This window comes from Cynoglossus semilaevis, chromosome 10 (assembly GCF_000523025.1).
Source record: "Cynoglossus semilaevis isolate Cse_v1.0 chromosome 10, Cse_v1.0, whole genome shotgun sequence".
NCBI lineage: Eukaryota > Metazoa > Chordata > Actinopteri > Pleuronectiformes > Cynoglossidae > Cynoglossus > Cynoglossus semilaevis.
This window is the reverse complement of record NC_024316.1, coordinates 12,002,780-12,021,244: the sequence shown is the minus strand read 5'-3', so window position 1 is coordinate 12,021,244 and position 18,465 is coordinate 12,002,780. Positions and strand designations below refer to the sequence as shown.

The 18,465-nt window shown below is 38.9% G+C and overlaps 2 protein-coding genes across 4 annotated transcripts in view; one reads left to right on the top strand and one right to left on the bottom strand.

The window, feature by feature from the left end:
• Positions 1–4,702, bottom strand: part of noc2l (NOC2-like nucleolar associated transcriptional repressor) — a 13,900-nt gene extending 9,198 nt beyond the window's left edge. Inside the window, exons 1-11 of the mRNA XM_008318813.3 lie at positions 4,560–4,702; positions 3,689–3,832; positions 3,405–3,588; positions 2,627–2,861; positions 2,301–2,391; positions 2,141–2,219; positions 1,867–1,977; positions 1,665–1,778; positions 1,182–1,370; positions 758–897; positions 148–259 (exon numbers count right to left, since the gene is read on the bottom strand). Coding sequence (XP_008317035.1) covers positions 148–259; positions 758–897; positions 1,182–1,370; positions 1,665–1,778; positions 1,867–1,977; positions 2,141–2,219; positions 2,301–2,391; positions 2,627–2,861; positions 3,405–3,588; positions 3,689–3,832; positions 4,560–4,579 — 1,419 coding nt within the window. The 5' untranslated portion in view covers positions 4,580–4,702. The remainder of the gene's footprint in view (positions 1–147; positions 260–757; positions 898–1,181; positions 1,371–1,664; positions 1,779–1,866; positions 1,978–2,140; positions 2,220–2,300; positions 2,392–2,626; positions 2,862–3,404; positions 3,589–3,688; positions 3,833–4,559) is intronic.
• On the top strand, positions 3,922–16,837 carry klhl17 (kelch-like family member 17). 3 transcript variants are annotated; one of them, XM_017036034.2, is made up of 12 exons: positions 3,922–4,274; positions 8,119–8,377; positions 9,066–9,187; positions 9,286–9,507; positions 11,216–11,332; positions 11,425–11,638; positions 11,751–11,895; positions 12,025–12,192; positions 12,276–12,364; positions 12,514–12,587; positions 12,708–12,889; positions 14,395–16,837. In XM_017036034.2, exons 2-12 carry the CDS (start codon positions 8,164–8,166, stop codon positions 14,621–14,623), a joined length of 1,776 nt encoding a protein of 591 aa, XP_016891523.1. In that variant the 5' UTR covers positions 3,922–4,274; positions 8,119–8,163; the 3' UTR covers positions 14,624–16,837. The 3 variants fall into 3 exon arrangements, with proteins under 3 accessions (XP_016891523.1, XP_016891524.1, XP_008317034.1); XM_017036035.2 differs by lacking the exon at positions 3,922–4,274 and adding an exon at positions 4,838–5,493; XM_008318812.3 differs by lacking the exon at positions 3,922–4,274 and adding an exon at positions 5,500–6,293.
• Positions 16,838–18,465: the final 1,628 nt, after the last annotated feature.

Genomic DNA, 18,465 nt, shown 5'->3' with positions numbered 1-18,465 from the left:
CTTGTGACAAAGACGTCCAACTGACTGTTGTCAACGGTCTAAGCCTTCAGGTGAATAAATAAAAGGACTTCAAACGGGTCCTCTGGAAACGTGACCTCCTACACTCACTGTTGTGAAGTTGCATCGACCGCAGGTTTCACATCTTACCTCCACGAGAAAAGGCAGCACAGGCACAAATGTGTTGGTGCTGCTGGACAGCAGAGTTAGGGCTCTGCAACAGTGGATCCTCAGTGGGTAGTACCGTGACGTGGGGACCAACCTGTTAAGGGAAAAAGAGAAGAAACAATGGTCAATGTCTCCATCTGCTGGTGAAAAAATACAACACATATTGCCAGTCGACTCTGAATAAATGGCCAGATGCTAAGACGGCAGGTTCAAAGAGAGATATGTTTATATTAAAAATGTTTGTTTTTAAATAAGTCAAACACATTACGAAATGTGTAATAAAAATTAAAATTTGTTTTACAAAGGATGAATTCTCCTATAGAAACACTGTTTATAAGAATGTTTAGATTTAAATTGATTCAAGTTCCTTTTTTATTAATAAAGAGCTACAAAGGTGCCCTGGAAATCATTTTAGAAAATGTCTCTAAACCATATTTAAAAAAAAAAAGCATTTACATTAATTCACAGTAAAGACTCTAAATACGATTTGGTTTTAAAGATAACTGGAGTCCACCTTCAGACACTGAAGACATGTTGCTAACTGATGCACCTGAAAAAAGAAGTTAATAGAAGGACAGACAACCAAACTCACTTGATGGTGCCTATGATGACCTGACAGAGCGGGTAGATGAGAGGCTGCAGAACCTCACTGGGATACAGTGTACTGAGGACACGACACCACAGGTACAGACAGTGGATGAACTGCCAGTTATACACCGACTGGTATGTTTCCTTTAAAAGAAATAATAGACACAAAGATAAGGAAAATGAAAGATAAATAGCTGAGACGTGTTATACTGGTAATTAACTAAAAAAAATGGGTGTGAATTTATTAATAAGTAAACTTCACTCATCCTTCCAAACACATTTACAAGACCTCCTTGAAATAAATTTGTTTTTGTTTCCTAGTTTTTTCAAATCAAGTACAACTTTGTCAGTCTGTCCCACATCAGTTTTTTTTTTGTTCTTTTTTTAATAGGTGGGTAGACCATTTGCTTACACATTTGAAAACCAACCTTCTTCTTCATGGTCATGGCGTTTCTCAGGTGAATGGCCAACTGTCTGATGTAGATAAATGATTGCTGGTAAGTGGCCTGTGAGTCCAGGGAGTACATCTCTGTTAGAGTCCGCTGCATGAAGTTGATCATGGGCAGTGCATTTGGGGAGGTGAACTTGCAATTTTGTACGTAGGAAATGTACATTTGCTGCAGAGAGAAAAACAAAGGCAGTGAGTAAAAGACATTCAAACAAACACCAGACTATGGGACTTGTTTAAAGTTTTCCAAAAGTAATTCCTAAGTTTAAACATCTATAGCAACAATAGCACCTATCTTTTCATTTAGATATATTTGTGTTAAGACATAATATGATGAATTAATATTGCTTCAAAAATTTCGTACCACAGATGCTAAAAATAACGTTTATGTTTTCAGCTAGTAAATCAGCTATTTTTGGGTCTGTTTTTTCTTAATGCCTGTTTTACTCAGCATTACCCTTACCTTGAGAATGGTGTTAAGATACATATCCTTCTTGTGTCTGCAGATTTTGTTGAGGGCCAGGAAGGCGAGGACCCGGTTGGTTTCCTCACCTGTGCTCCACTGCTTCATTAATTGCTGGGGGGAAAAAACATATTTGAGGATAATTTGAATATTACAAAAAAAACAAAAAAAGCTTGATACCGCTGTTCATTTTCTCTCCTACCTTGAGTAGGTGGCGACACTGTTTAGGAAGACAAAGGTAATATGGCACGAGCTGGTTTGCGTGTCGCAGCACAGCACTGATGACCGAGGCCTCTGTTAGACTAGACATTAGCTACAGGTGCAGAAGGAAATGAGGTTTCAATTCACCAGGCAAAAATAAGACAACGACAAGAGTATAAAACAAGGAGAATGTTTCAGATGAAGTATTTTAATATTAATATCTAGGAGTAGAATGAACAGAAACTTAGATGACACACTTCAGAATAAATACAAACCTGAACTAGTCCATCAAGATACATCTTGATGTCCAGCTGATTCTTCTGCCACCGTGGACTGGATGATGGTAGCACTATCCTAAGATTAAAAATTAAACAGGATGAGCACTAAAAGGACAGAATACACACACTTATCTATTTAAAAAAATCTGCCTCCTACTTTTTCTGGGTTTTTTCTTGCTTCAGGTTGAGCATCTTCTGCAGGGCAACATAAATATCTCTAATACAAAACAGGACCAAGGCGTTGAACACTGCAGAACAGACGCAAAAAAAAGATTTTTAGTGCATATAGCCATAATTAGGAAAACAATTAAATTAAGCAATTTTATATTAATAAGGTTCTAAATTGGTCAGATTGTTTTTAAGAAATGCTTGTTTGAGTCTGTACTAGCTGTCTCCAAATGTACTGAACACTTCAATATCAATTTTCTGAAATAGAAAACACTAAAAAATTGTGTTATTTGGTGATAAAAAGCAAAGACTTACCTGAACTGTCTGCCACTTTGTATCGACACTGACTCTCTCCTTCACCCTTGGTGGTAGCTACTGCTGCCTTAAAGGCCTGAGTCACATCTCTGAAGAGTTTATGAGTGGGTTCTTTCCTCATAGCAGCTTTCCATTCCTCAATCATTTTATCAGTGACTTTGATGCCATCATCTGTCTTCTTTTTGACTTCTTTTTGAGTCCCTACATCATTGTCATCATCACTAGAGTTAGCCTCCTGCAAGGAAAAAAAAACATGATTCTGGTTTAATAAAACCTAATCTGACCAGAGAAAATATGCCCTGACTGATTTCTACAGATATGATGATGTTTCATACAGGGTAGACACAGATGCATTCTGGGTCTGCTGTGACCCCTTTTCTCCCATGACTCCGTCTTTCTCCCAGTCCAAATACATGTAGAATGTACGAATAAGGAGTGAATTAGCTCCGGCTTCAATTTCCCATAATTGAAAAAAATCATAACTTGCAGTACATTGTGATTTACAATCACTGCTAAACCTCAGATGGGCACACTGTCATTTGTCATATTTTGTTCTGACCAGGCAAATATTTTAACACATGACAGAACTAATAATGATCTGTGACTCTGTGTGGATAGTTTGGAAACTTAAAAATAACCTTTTTAAAATTATGACAATTGTCACTACTCTTTGACCATCTTCTTTGTATTATTGTAGAACACTTTAAAGTATGTACTGTACTTACAGATGTGAACTTCAATAGTATCATTGATACCAAGTCTAAAAAAAGTGGCTTACCTCCAGTTTGGACGGTAACTTGTGGTATTTATCCTCATCCTCATCGTCAGAGCTGTCTGTGTCATCAAAGTTTAGGAGGGTTTGGTCGTTCTCTTGCAGAAACTTGTAAAACTCTGGATCTTTACTTTTCAACCTTGACAGCTGCTCCTTGTGCTGAGACGCCTTGCCTGTTTGTGTTTCATTACTGTTTAGGAAAATTAGCAGAAAATGTTAAGGAACAGTCTCTATAGGGAAAATAATTTTCTGAAAATGTGTTGTTAATACATCACAATAATGTCACATACGTCTGAGGAGGTGCAGTGTCTAACTGTTTTGCCTTCTTGTTCTTCTGTAGACCATTCTGTTGAGGTCTCTCTCCAGATTCATCTTCATCCAATGAGTCAAACCCAGAAAGCAGGAACTCATCCAAGCTGAGGTCTTCTAGATTTCTACAAAACAAGTGTACAGTTTAATAAAATGAACAACACGTCATTGAACACATCTTTTAACAGGCAGTAATCCTTTACAGTTTTCCAACAATAACTTACTTTACAAGAAAAGAAAACACAACGTTGAAGTTGATGCTCTGCCAACACTAAATTATTTATCACAAAGACACTAGTTTCATTTAAGAAATTCTAAATTCAGAATTAAGCTGGCTAACCACAAACTGAAGCAAAATATGATACATGCAGAGGAAAATATATTGTCAGATGAAACCGCAATAATGAAAATTCTATATACGCCTAAACTGTAAGGAAATTCGATAATAAAAGAACTAGGTTCTGTTTCAAAGCACTTGAAAGGTAATATAGTTCACAACTGTACAACACACGTGTTAGGATTTTATGTTATCTACATCAGTTTCTACGCGTAGGTCACATTATATAGGTAAGAGTCAGGTCTTTGTTAAGACATTTATTTGTTACATATGTTATTTAAACCAATACGAGGACTTAAATGATTGACCAAACATATTTATAGACAGAACTGGGTTAGCTCAAATAGCATAGGTTGCTACGACACTAACATTCACTTAAAATGTCTTGGTCAAAACTGTTAAGATGATTCCTTCACACACCAATAACTAAATAGACAATTTAACTATAGTGACCCCCCAAAAAAGAGAAATAGTTTTTTAGAAAACATTGTATATTCTATTTACTGTTAACTCACTTTTTCTGTTTTCCTGCCATGCTGGATTCCCAACGTGACCAATCTTCTTCTGTTTTGTGTTTCAGTCGGTAACTAGCTCATTGGTACAATACTGCCACCCACTGGTAAAAATCAGGGAGTCTGTTCCATTTGAAAAGTTCATATGAAAAAATATACATGAAGTCATCACACACGAAAATAAACATTTTAAATTATTATGTTTTTAAAAAACTTTTTTACACGCCGTTACACGCATACGTGTATATGTTCGTTTTTATTTTGCGGCTGAAAGGCACTACATAAATGACCAAATGTATAACTTATTATTGTAAGTTAAATTATAATTAGTTTTATCACAAAATAACTGTATATTATGAATATGTTATTTATAATGTATAAACAACTATTATATTTATACATTTATTTAATTAAACCAATTATATACGAAATAACAATTACTTTTTTAAGTTCATTCAAATTGTTGCAATATCCATAATATGACCAATTTAAAACGTTTTTTCCCCCCGTTACGTCAGACTTTATTATTGAAAACTACACAGTATAAAACGTACGAATTGGTTTCATGTCTAACGGGTAGTGGGCGCCATAAACCACTTTCTTTTATTAAAGTGGAGCCAGAATATTGGCGTAACCTTGTCGGTACGTGTGGCTTAAGTTAAGTCATAACTGTTGCATGATTCTACATAATCACAAATGCAAGAGACATCGGCAGAGGGGGTAACCTGAAAAGTTCACTGATAAAGCTGGAAACAAAGACTGCGTTGATGCTGTCCGCGAGTGTGTAAATTAAAGAATCAGCTGCAGCCTAAGCCCTAACAGAGGAGATCGTAGAGTTCAGTGTTTTCCGAGACGGCTTTGCATAGCTTCCAAACTGGGAAAGCTTAAGAATAGAAAGAAGGCAGCGCTTCCCCATCGGCACCGACGGAGACTGGTGGTGAGTACTAGATAATAAAGCATCGGTCAGAATGCTAATGCTAGGTCAGCAGCAAACATTGATCAATAACATACAGTGACTCAACTAGTTGCGACTAAATTTTCCCTTGAATGGGAACGGGTGGGCGCTTATCTTAATGTAGTTAAGTCGCACCCGCAGTTGAGGGGCAATACCATCGAGTCAAAATACGAATACATGGATGGGTGTATAATTTATTTGCTTTGTTTCAGTTTCTTTGATTTCTTGTCTGGGTTGAACCGAAGTTAAACACGACTGTGTTTATCGCTAATCATTGTGCTTCTCATCTAAACTCCGCCTTTTGTGGTGGCTTAGACGTATTTATCGAACACACTTCCTGACTCGACACGATGAAGGTGCTTTTAAGGTCGAGCGTATATTTGTTAAAAACAATGAACAAAATATACTTAAAACAGGGTTTAAAAAAACCCTTACATTTCTTTGTTACATATTCTATATGTTTTAATGCGCTACCACAGTATCATCATTTCACAACGCACTTGATTTTCAATACGTTTAATCTAGTATGTTAAGATCCACCTTAAGTACCGATGTCAGGTTTTCATGCAGGACTATTTTGCATTGACGTCAGCCATATACAGCCATACAACAGAAAACAGACGCTTTCTTCATATTCCGTATGCTGGAGTCAGGATGTGGAGTGATAACTAGGTACTAGCGCTGATTTTTACACAGTCTGACTGCGACAGCTGCTGAGTTGTCTGCCAAAACTCCCGAGAAAAGGCACTGTGTCTGGAGAATAAACCAAAGCTCAACCACCGGTAAAGGATGTACACATTCATTATTTCAGTGTAATACTGCTTCTGTACCCGAAGGCTGTTGTTATCTAAAATAGATAGAGTGGGGGTTGGGGTTCGTCCAGATGACATAAGGATGCTGATGTCTAAGTAGAATCATCCTTCACTCATGTGCAGCCTGCCGGTTTGTGCACACTTCAGAATAGAGCTTTCTCTAGACGTCTTCCAGTTTTTCTGACAGAAATTCATTTGGAAGAAAAGTCTGAGTATGAACCTGTTTCGGCTGTGGTGGATGTCTTTAACCTTATGAACATCCCTGTTTCATTGTATTTTCCTATTTTCTCTGACACGAGAGGAGCTAGTTTCTCATAGAGAAGGCTGACTGGTGTGTTTAATGGTCTATTGTGTTTTGGAAAATGAGATTCAAAGCCAGACGCCAGGCAGCTGTTGTGACATTTGAGCTAGTCCTCATGGGACAGTGCAGATTATTTGGTGGTAATACTACCTCTGATGAAATGACAACATTATTATGAGGCACTCATCAGATCCCAATTATGCATTTGCCAAGTCTAGGAAACTGAACATGAAAAAAAATCAATATCATGTCGTCGTCCCCCCCCCGTTTTTGATGGACTTAAACCCGATTTATTTAGCTAAAGTTAAGGCTGATTTCCTTTTTGCTCCCAGTAGCCTTTGTTGGAGGAATCTTCACTGATGTATTAGGATGGCTCTCATAAGTTCTTTTATGTATTTATCATCTTTTAGAATAAAGATGTAAAGATGTATCTGGCTTATCACAAACACAAGAAAATATAACAATATTCTGTAAAATAGAGAACTTTAAGTTAAATAGATTTGCTAGTAGATGGTAGATAGAAAAATTATTACTAATATAATTTTTGTAATTGAAATTTGTGTTGTGACTGATATAAATTGCAAGAATAAATAATGGAAAAAATAAATTCTATAAAATGTGATTTACCCACATCGACCTTTATGATCCAGTCAAATACAAGGTTAAGCGTTTGCAAAATGATTGTTTACCTTGACCATATGTTTTTTAGCATCGCGTTATACATCTGGATGATTTTTGTCAAAGCAGTGAGGGATACCTTCCTTTACACATTTCCAGACAGCCCACCTCTGTTTGTGCTGTGCTACAAGTCTGAGATAAAATCACATTACATCCAGTACATTTTCTTTCTTTTCTTTTAGTCGTTTGTCACGTGGCGTTTGAGATGTATTCCCATCTATGTAAATTGTGTCATAAAACAACCAATAGATTCATTAGACAGGATCCTATAAGATGCTGCGTGACAAGGGTTATGTAACATTCTGAATATATTCTCTCCCAGAGTCTCTAAAGCTGAGTGTACAAAGAAAAAGTCCAAATCAGGCTCCTCTCCTCCCACCCAACTCTGCAGCTGGAGTGAGGGGGTGGTGATTGGTTTGCAGCTAATTCTAGTTCAGGTGAACCTGTATAAAACCATTATTTAATTTGTTTGAATCATGTGTTTATTTGCATTTTTATTTTCAGTAGGCATGGCAGCCCTTTCAGTGTTTCCTGTCACACTGAGGTTTAATCCTCATTGACATTGAACGTCAAGCTATGAGAGCAGTGAGCCCATGACACTATGTATTGGTATGTTTGTGTCGTAGTTGTCAGGATGGGGGACTCCTGCTCTAACAATAGGTACAATCATTACTGAGGACACCTGTCACAACAGCTGCATCACTGCAGAGAAACAAAGCTCTGTGACTTTTCCGATGACATCAGGCATTTTTACTCTTAAATGACATCGTCATTCACTCACATTCAGCCCCTTTCTTATTTTTTTGGTTGCTTAAGTTGTCTGGAGTGCGGCCCAGGCCCACAAACGCCACACCAGGCACCATGATGGAAGGAGGCATGCAGCTGATCAACCGGGATGGACACAGCATCTCACACAACTCAAAACGCCACTACCACGACTCCTTCGTGTCCATGAACAGGATGCGTCAGCGCGGGTTGCTGTGTGACATCGTGCTCCATGTTTCCAACAAAGAAATCAAGGCGCACAAAGTGGTCCTGGCCTCCTGCAGCCCCTACTTCCATGCTATGTTTACAAGTAAGTTCGTGCATGTGCCTACAATTTTGTGCTTTTTTTGTGTAACAGCAATGAAACCCATGCATTATTTTACTTTATTGCTCAACTTCCGTTTGTATAGACTTCATCACATTGCCGCTGCAGCACCACTTCCTTCTTTCTCTTCCCTTCTGTGACACAGGTGCTCAGAATGAGGTGTGCGGTCATCTCATGTTTCCTTCCAGTGTAACACCTTTGTTTGGGTAGAAAGAGACTCCAGGCAATTATTTTTCTAAATTTGATACCCAGCTGCAAGGTCTTGTCTGACGTATTTGACCCTGCCACTAATTGGTGCATTTCAATGGCACCTGCTGATCTGTAATGATGACCAAAATGGCAAAACCAAAGTTCCCCTGTTGATACTGTGTTTTTTTCAGTTTTGTCAAACAACAGAATGCTGAAAAATAAAAGCTACTGAATGTCTCTGTTCCACAGCAACACCCACATTACTCAAGGGTGCAAAGAGATTTCAAAAGTCTTCACAGTTAAAACAACTGACTAAATGGACAGCAACAAACGAGCTGTGTGGATATCTGGCAGCTGCACTGTATACATTAGGCTCCACCATGTGTTGGCATAAGTCAACAGGGAGGCAATTATATTAGCCAGATTTACTGCGTACAAATCTGTACAAGACATGTAACCACTCTGATTGTTCGTGTCTGTGCAGATGAGATGTCTGAGAGTCGACAGACACACGTTACCCTTCATGACATTGACCCTCAGGCTCTGGAGCAACTCATCCAGTATGCGTACACAGCTGAGATTGTGGTCGGAGAAGGCAATGTGCAGGTGAGGCAGAGGGCTTGATTGAAAAGTTTTTTGATAAAAAATCTTGAATTGAACCTCATTAATTTAATCACAGTGCCTTCTCCCCCTGTAATTACTAGACATTACTCCCAGCAGCGAGCCTGCTACAGCTCAATGGGGTCCGGGATGCCTGCTGCAAGTTCCTCCTCAGCCAACTGGACCCTTCCAACTGCCTGGGCATCCGGGGCTTTGCTGACACGCACTCCTGCAGCGACCTGCTCAAGTCAGCACACAAGTATGTCCTGCAGCACTTTGTGGAAGTGTCCAAGACTGAAGAGTTCATGCTGCTGCCGCTAAAGCAGGTAAGGATGAAGTCGTCTCTGTGGTCTGACATTTATCAACAAAATAAATAACAATAATAAATAGATATAAATGCATCTGTGTTCACTATTGAAGAAATTCTAACCACTTTTAATAAATAAAAGCAAGAAAAAAAATGTTTATTTTGAGGTAACTGGTGATGAACAGTTGTCCATACTAAGGTCAAGGCCCCTCCAAATTTGCAACATTTTTCTTGAAGATCAGATAATGAGGCCAATAGATAAAAATGGTTAGAAAAGTGAAAATTGAGATACCGTAATTTCCTTCGAAACACTTCAATTTAACTGTTCTTGCAGACCTTGGAGCTACTTCTAGTTGTCTCTTTAACTTTTATAACCGTCTACCATTCTCCATTATTATTTTGTACAGTCTATAGTTAGCAGTGAAACAAAATGTCAGAGTAAAGATAAAATCACATCTGTTCCTTATTCTTTCAGTCTTTCATCTGGTCCTTTAGCCTGTTTATGTGTCGATGGTTTGCATCATAAGTCTGCCCTTTCAGACACAGAGCTAATGGAGCTGTGCAGTACTTTCTATATTTATGTCATTGTTCTGTGAAGGATGTGGTCTAGGCCTGACTACTGTAGCTGTAGACTGGATGTATGTGGTTCAGTAAAGCCTACAAGAAAGTTCAAGGCATACTAATTGATTCTCTCGTCCCATTCTATGCATCCTGTCATAGATGACAGTCTTTTAATTAGCATATATTTTCATTATTAGCTGCCCGACCACAATGAAATATAGTCCATATTTGTGCCCAGTACTTTTCCACTCGCTGAGACAAAGAGAGTTTTTGTAATCACGATGCAGTGCACAGAGGTAAAAGGTACTGCAGGGAGGGACATCAGCAGTAGCAGTATTTCTCAGTGAGACTGTGGACTGGCGGAGGTTCTTAACTGTTGTCCTGATCTGGCAAGACGACAGCAGCAGCAGCAGCAGCAGCAGCAGCAGCAGCTGGCTGCTCCTGCCCCACCCAGGTCTGCCAGCTCTGGGTTACTGTGGGAGTCGTGCCAGCCAGCTGCTCTGACTGCAGCACTGGTGGCATGGACAAACATGTATACACACACAATGGCACTACACACACAGAGACCGTGCTATGACTCACAGGTTTTCATGTGGGAAAGTGTAGAATTAAACAGGCATAGCAATGATAGTCTATTGCTTTATCCATCAATAGAGTATTAGTCTGGAAAAACAAAATGATGTCATTGGTAATAAAAAAAAAGACGAGGAACGAAGGAAAAAAGGAGGAATAACGCAGGGTGCAAATGGATGCGATAGACAACAGCTTCAACAAATATTTTACATCACACTTCTCTCCTGTGTGGATGAAGTCACCAATTATATAATCCAACAACACATCACATTTTCTTTTTCTTCAACCTATGTCTACTCCTTGCTCCAGCGATTACCATATGTCACTATCTCACCCTAGACCCCGCCTCCTCTGCTGTTACACCAACCATCTGCAATTTTTACTTTTAGCACATCAGTTAATCTTCTCTGAGGTCTACCTTGTTTCCTCTTGCCTGGCAGCTCCATCTCCAACACATTTTGTCAAATATATCCACTATCGCTCCTCATCACATGTCCAAACCATCTCAAACTTTTCCATTCTCTATCTCTTTAAGTCCAAGTATGGACACTGTAATAAGACAAAATGTTTCTGCTCTCCGTTGTTCTCCTTAGGTGCTAGATTTGATTTCAAGTGACAATTTAAATGTTCCATCTGAAGAGGAAGTCTACAGAGCCGTGTTGAGCTGGGTGAAGCATGATATAGATGGACGTAGGCAGCATGTACCATGGGTAAAGACCAGATCAGAAAAACATTTTTTTTTCATAATAACAGAACTCCTGATGTTAATTCTACCCATGTTATCACCCTGTTCCATCCTCAGCTGATGAAGTGTGTGAGGCTGCCCCTGCTCAGACGAGACTTCCTAATGAGCAACGTGGATACGGAGCTGCTGGTGCGTCATCACTCAGAGTGCAAAGACCTGCTCATTGAAGCACTCAAGTACCACCTGATGCCTGAGCAGAGGGGGGTCCTCAGCAACAGCCGTACGCGTCCGCGTCGCTGTGAAGGAGCCAGCCCTGTGCTCTTTGCTGTTGGTCGGTTTCACTGCTACTTCTTTAGTAAACTCAAATCCAAACATAGACACAATCACAGTTCACTCTTCAGCCTAAAGCCTCAGTAAAATAGTTTCCATTATTTGTGTTCCAGGTGGTGGCAGCCTGTTTGCCATCCATGGAGACTGTGAGGCCTATGACACCAGGACAGATCGCTGGCACATGGTGGCGTCCATGTCTACACGGCGGGCACGGGTGGGCGTGGCAGCCATTGGCAACAGACTATATGCTGTTGGAGGGTGAGTTATGACTCGACGGGTGTCAGAACCCTTCAAGGTATCACTGAAGTTCTTACTGAAACTCACATGTTATCTCATCTGATTGTTGTCAACAAACATTTGTGCTTTTTTATATTCACCATTCTTTAGCTATGATGGCACTTCTGATCTGGCAACTGTGGAGTCTTATGACCCCATCAGTAATGCCTGGCAGCCTGAGGTTTCCATGGGAACCCGTCGGAGCTGTTTAGGTGTGGCCGTCCTGCATGGGCTTTTGTACGCTGCAGGAGGTTATGATGGCGCTTCCTGTCTCAACAGGTCTGTACTCAGAGACATTGTAATGCAGCTTTATAATGTAATCTAAATAATTCTAATACTGATGTCTTTTAATCCTCCCACAGTGCAGAGCGTTATGACCCTCTGACCAGCACATGGACCTCTATTGCTGCAATGAGCACCCGAAGACGATACGTCCGAGTTGCAACTCTGGGTAAGAAAACAGCGAGTAGGAAAGCTTATATTACGTGCTGTGTATTATGTTTATCTATGTCTGTCTTTATTATACAAACTGAATCCATGGTGATGAAATTGAAACTAAAATCCTAATATTTAGACAGTTAACTCCCTTCTCCTCTCCAGACGGCAGCATGTACGCAGTGGGAGGTTATGACAGCTCCTCACATCTTGCTACTGTGGAGAAATATGACCCTCAGGTGAATTCAGACTCTTAAATTAAATGTCTGTCTCCAGGCTTAGGTCAGTGGAGGAAAAACATGGCATTAGTTAAGAATCAAAATGTGTAGTAACATTTCTCTGGGCAATTCATTGAACAGAGCAACACATGGACTGCCATCGCTAACATGCTGAGTCGCCGCAGCAGTGCCGGGGTGGCTGTGCTGGATGGTATGCTGTATGTGGCAGGAGGCAATGATGGTACCAGCTGCCTGAACTCTGTGGAGAGGTTCAACCCTAAGACCAACACATGGGAGGGAGTTGCCCCTATGAACATACGCAGGTGAGGCTGGAACCAAAATCCAAAGTAGGACAAAGAAATGACTAGAAACGCAGCAGCTCTGTGGTGTTTACAACTGTCAGCACTCATTTAGGCCCAAGTTATTCCTTCTGTCTGTGCATGTTTACAGAGTTTCCCTAGGGTCTGCATGAACACAAATACTGTCCTTTCCATCATACGGATCTGCAAGCACTGCACACGGTTTCTACTTTGCTGCTCAGTGGAGCTAAACACTCATTTCCTTTATTGTATCATATTTAAACACTGAAAAATGAACACACCCAGTTTCTGTTCCATCTATATTTAAATCAATTTATTTCATTCATTAGTTACGCAACCTAAATCATTTTTGAATATATTTTGTATAAAAATGTAAAAAAAATGTAAAAAATATATATGTAGAGCACATATATGCTGTATATGTGTGTATGTATATACATATATTAATTTTTTTATTTGAAATGTATTTAAAAAGGTTTTAAATAGCATTATTTCTATATAAAATAAAAGACACTTGAAAAATAACGTAACTGCTTTCGCGTAATAAGAAAAGCATGTAAACAGACCTAGTGTCTCGTCTGTTTTCCAGCCTGGCAACAGACTGTGCAGCACCATGAATAACCCATGTGTTAATCAGCCTTCGTATCCTGTTGTTTAGACTCTACCTTTACACAGCATATCATTATAATCCACCTTAAAGCTCATGCACGTTTGGCACTGGCTAATATAAAATAGCATTTTTTGTTTGACACCAACCTCGCTCTGCACATGTGTATAAGAAATATCAGCACTTTATAAACAATACAATCCCTTAGACATTGGCTTCCAAACAAATAATTAAAACTTCCTATAGTCTCTTATATAAATAATAAAGAATTCCTGGTACATATTGTGATCATTTTACAGTAGGTTTCTAATTATGATAAAATTACACAAGGCTAGTTTGAAACTAATGTGAGAAACAGAAACAGTATCCCTGAAAGCTCGCAGTACTAATTGGTAACACTAGAAACTCCAGCCTTGTTTTGTGTGGATCTCAAAACTGCTGCGATGAAAAACAAAGAGAAAAATGTATAAAAGCAAGCTGACAGTCTTATACAACAAATAACAAACAAGACAAATACTTTTAAGTAAAGCCCTATTAGGTTGCTTAATCAGCAACATTTTCCTAAACTAGATACATATAGCTACAAAGAAAATTACCAAAATGATTGAAATGCCAAAAAACTCCAATACTCCCATGAGACATGTTATCTAGCTGGACAAAACTAAGTTTTATTTATAGTTTACCCTAAAAAAAAGCCAAGCTGGTTAAAGAAAGAACAAAAGACTTTTTTTGATGTTAGATGTATGATTTTTTAAAAGGCTTTTTTTCCAATAAAATCTGGTCAGATTTCTTATGCACTTTGAGTCTTGGGGCTGACTGCAAAGCTGGAAATCTTCTAAAATCAAATAGAAGCTAGAATATCATATCTTATATCTTATAAAAAGTCCTTCTCTCTGTCCAGGAGTACTCACGACCTTGTGGCCATGGATGGCTGGTTGTACGCAGTTGGAGGGAACGATGGCAGTTCAAGTCTCAATTCTATAGAGAAATACAACCCACGCAGCAACAAATGGGTGGCAGCCTCCTGCATGTTCACACGCCGCAGCAGTGTGGGAGTGGCCGTGCTGGAGCTGCTCAACTTCCCGCCGCCCTCCTCGCCCACCCTTTCTGTTTCCTCCACCAGTCTTTGACACGAGGTTACTACTTGGCTGAGCTCAGCCTCTGCTGCTACGGCCCAGGCTGGCTCTGGGAAAAGACGCAACTGCTCAGTCTAAGCTGAGGAGGATGAGGACCCAGATGGACCAGAAGATGAGAAGAAGGTGGAACATCTGCTGTACAGCTTCTGCCATAAGTGCAAACGCTGTTCTGTCCTCAACTCCTACTTCTCTTCTTCTTCGCTCCACCTCACGGGTGTTTGACACACTTATTGTGATAAAAAAAATACAAACGGTGGGCGCTGTTTCTGTCTTGTGTGATGGTACAGTTTCAGTGTGATATTGTCTTCTCTAGTTTTTATTTTCTTTTGCAATAAGGTATTTAAAAGAGAAAGTGAATGACTTTGCTTTTGGAATGTAGCCTTTGACAGGTTGTACATCATGCATGTTTACATTGCACTGACTCCCAACGGGAGACTAAAACGTTGTAGTGCTGATATGCCACGCTAGGTGGCAGTAACAGACCATGCTTTCACAAGGAACGCGTCCCACCACAACAAGAAAGCATGGATACAGTGACAAAGAAAAGCCAGACTCGCACTTGTAGATATATTTGGGTTCTTTTTTTGTTCAAAAAATTAAATATTATGTGAAGATAAATGTATTTAATTAATATATAAATTATGATATTTTCTGTTAAAGATGCATATATATGGAAACCCACTAGACATATGCCAATTTAAGTGTTTTTATTTTATTTATTTTATCTATGTGAAGGAAATGCTTATATTGTCTGTGAAAACGAGAAGAAGAGAATGTTGAAGTGTGAAAGTTTGATTTCTGTGCATCTGAAGTTTCTTCTGACATTTCATATGCCTTTGTTAAAGGAGAACAGCGGCCAATTCTTACATACAGTACCTCTGTTGCTATGGAACCATAAGCATTGCCATTATGAGTAAATAAGAGGATACATAGAACAACACAGCCAAAATGATGAATCACTGTTTAATACAGCCCAGCTATAAGCAAAACAACAGACCAAGCAGTTAAACCAGTGTTTTTATGTTAAAACTGCCGAAAACGTATTTACAAGTGCAATGCAACATCAACCACTTCCTAGGGATATACCCCTATACGTATCTTACCACATAGCCCTACTCCCCAATAATTGACTCAAAAGACCACCTTAGAACCATCTAACAACTTGTCCCATAGGTTGGCGATGACAAATCTGGCTGTGTTGACTCATTTGTTCTCTTATTAAGTAATCATAGTACTCATGAATTTTAAACAAAAGAGCTGTATGTTTTTATTGGGCAGATGTTTCCTGAAATATTCCTCACTGCCACAATCACAGAATCACACTTAAATGAACCACATGCCTACTACGTTTGTGCTGTAAGGCTTCAGTACAATCTAGACAAAATATTAATATAATTCAGTGAAATGAATTGTCAGAGAGTTGTATGTAATCACTATTTATGTCACATTAGAAATACATACACGCGGGAGGTTTTCTTGTAGCCCATCCCCAGTGATTGATACTTGAGTCAGTAAAACTGTGGACACTTGGTGCTGTCATATTCCTCCGTTCACTCAGTCAGGTTTACTATCCCGTTATGTTACCTCAGTTTTTAAGTGGTCCAACTCTGTCGCAGCAAAGCTGAAATAGGAACTTATTATTGACCAAAAATACACTGGTGTTAGCACCTGTGCTAACTGGAAATAGAAAAGTTTCCACTGATATAGAATAACTTGGTTGTTCTGAGTCTTGTGGTTTAGTTGAGTTCATTTGTGGTGCAGTGATTCCATTCCCGACTTCTGGGAAGTTGCGCTTTTTCCTTATTTTAAAGGATTTTCTGTATCTGGGGTTTTTTTCTCTTCTTCTAAGTATTACTTTTAAATGATTTTATAGGAAGTACAGAGTATAATATAGGCTGTATTTGTCTAATTGGAAATACTGTTACTCTGTAGAGTCAATGTGAGCAGGAGTGGCATTAAACCATTAAATACTTTTTCTTTTGTTCTACTTTCTGTGGTGTAAATAAACATTATTTGATTACTGAATGTGCAAATTCAATGTATCTTTTTTCATGTTACTTTTTTAGTTGGTCTTCATGTGGTGATAATTGTTATTTATTTTCATTATGAGAAACTTTATGTATTGAATTTTGCACTATTGTGAAATGGAGCAATACTACATTGTTAAAAATAAAGTTCATTTCAAATGTGATATTGTAGTGGCTTTGGACAACACAACTGACTGTAGATTTTAAATTTGTGAGTTTTGAATGAGGATTGTTATATTTAAATACTGTATCTGAAAACACAGTTATAAGGGAGGTCTGATTTAATTTCTTTCTTTCTAGCTCCACCGTTGGAACTAATCACAATAATATTTAGTGCACAATAATTAATAAAAAAAACATCTATAATATATGCCAGAAATTAGTTTAGGGTCGGCCAAATTAGATTTTTAAAAATGAACTTAAACTATATTTTTTTCCAAATTTTGCAAGTAAGTAAGCCAACACATGAATGAACTGAAAAGATAACCAAAACGTTGATCAGGCAGTCAACCTAATTAGATATTAGTTAAAAGTCAAAAATAGCAAAATAACCAAAAACTAAACTTAGTGTAAGGCTGCAAATAGGTGAAAATGTACAAGATCTATTTTAAAACTTTTAGAAACTTCTAAAATCTATCTGAAACAACCTTTACAGTGTCCAAATAGACAGGGTTATGAAAAAATGTGGGATGACCTGCAGAGGACTTGTCAGCCTTAGAAGTACCTGAGCATGCTATCACACACACCCAAACACAAGAGGTCGTGCTGCTCGCAGTGGTTGTTGCTAGGCTCACTACACTGTTGCTCAGTATCTTCCCAACATGCTCTTCTTTCACAGTGATCTGAGCTGACAGCTGAACACTCTCACTTTACCCTTCTTGACCTCAGTCACATGGTATTCACACCTGTGGCTGCCTCTGATAGTACTCAAACACATCGACTGACACTCACAATACAAACAGGCCCAACGCAGCACACATACAGCAGGGACAGGGCTAGGTGTCAAATGTACTAAAACGAATGTTTAGCGAGCATGCAGACAGTTCAACAGTAAAGTTTAAAGGGAAAATCCATTTTAAATGTGTGACCCTGTTTATCAAATACACATAAATAAACAATGGTTATTGGTGGCACTCATTCATTGGTTTTTTCTGCACGACAGTGTCAACCTTGCTCTACATAAGTATGATAAGATACCTTTTATCAGTGGCACCAAGGACATTCAACAGATTTTGTTTCATTGGTGTACTTTGTAGGAAACCCCAGTTTACTAAAGGGATTGTCAGTTGTGGAGCATAAATATTAACAAAGTGGGAATGTGAAGACAGACAAAGGGAGTCGACTGTTTTTCATCAGTGCTTAGAATTGAACCAACCAGTTTCAGCGTTATGTAAATCAGTATGAACAGCTGGAGCTGTGTGATTGGTCTGATTTGCAGGCTAATAATTGCGTAGTGTATGATGCAGTATGTTATTGCCTACAATGGTAACATTGTTCTGACATGTTTTTGGCAGCTTGTAGTGGAGCTTCAGGGAACTGTACTACAGGGAACAGTACACTAGTTTAGTCACATGTTCCGGGAACATTCTGAACATAAGCAGTGATGGTTCTGGTTGTCATTGTCATTGTCACCATTGGTAAACACTATAACAAACTAGACTTATGGCATATTCCATTTATTACAAAAACTATCACCACAATGAATGAGAATCGATGTGTTGAATTACAGGACTGACATATTTACAGTCTTACGTGTCACAAATGGCTTCAGCTGTGAATTCCTTTATCTGCCATGAAGCCTATGAAGTC

Bases quoted from the DNA above. Each gene is read 5' to 3' on its own strand.
- klhl17 (XM_017036034.2), top strand. From the start codon at position 8,164: ATGATGGAAGGAGGCATGCAGCTGATCAACCGGGATGGACACAGCATC. The intron at 12,193-12,275 runs GTCTGTACTCAG...ATCCTCCCACAG, and splicing joins GGCGCTTCCTGTCTCAACAG to TGCAGAGCGTTATGACCCTC. The intron at 12,890-14,394 runs GTGAGGCTGGAA...CTCTCTGTCCAG, and splicing joins GCCCCTATGAACATACGCAG to GAGTACTCACGACCTTGTGG.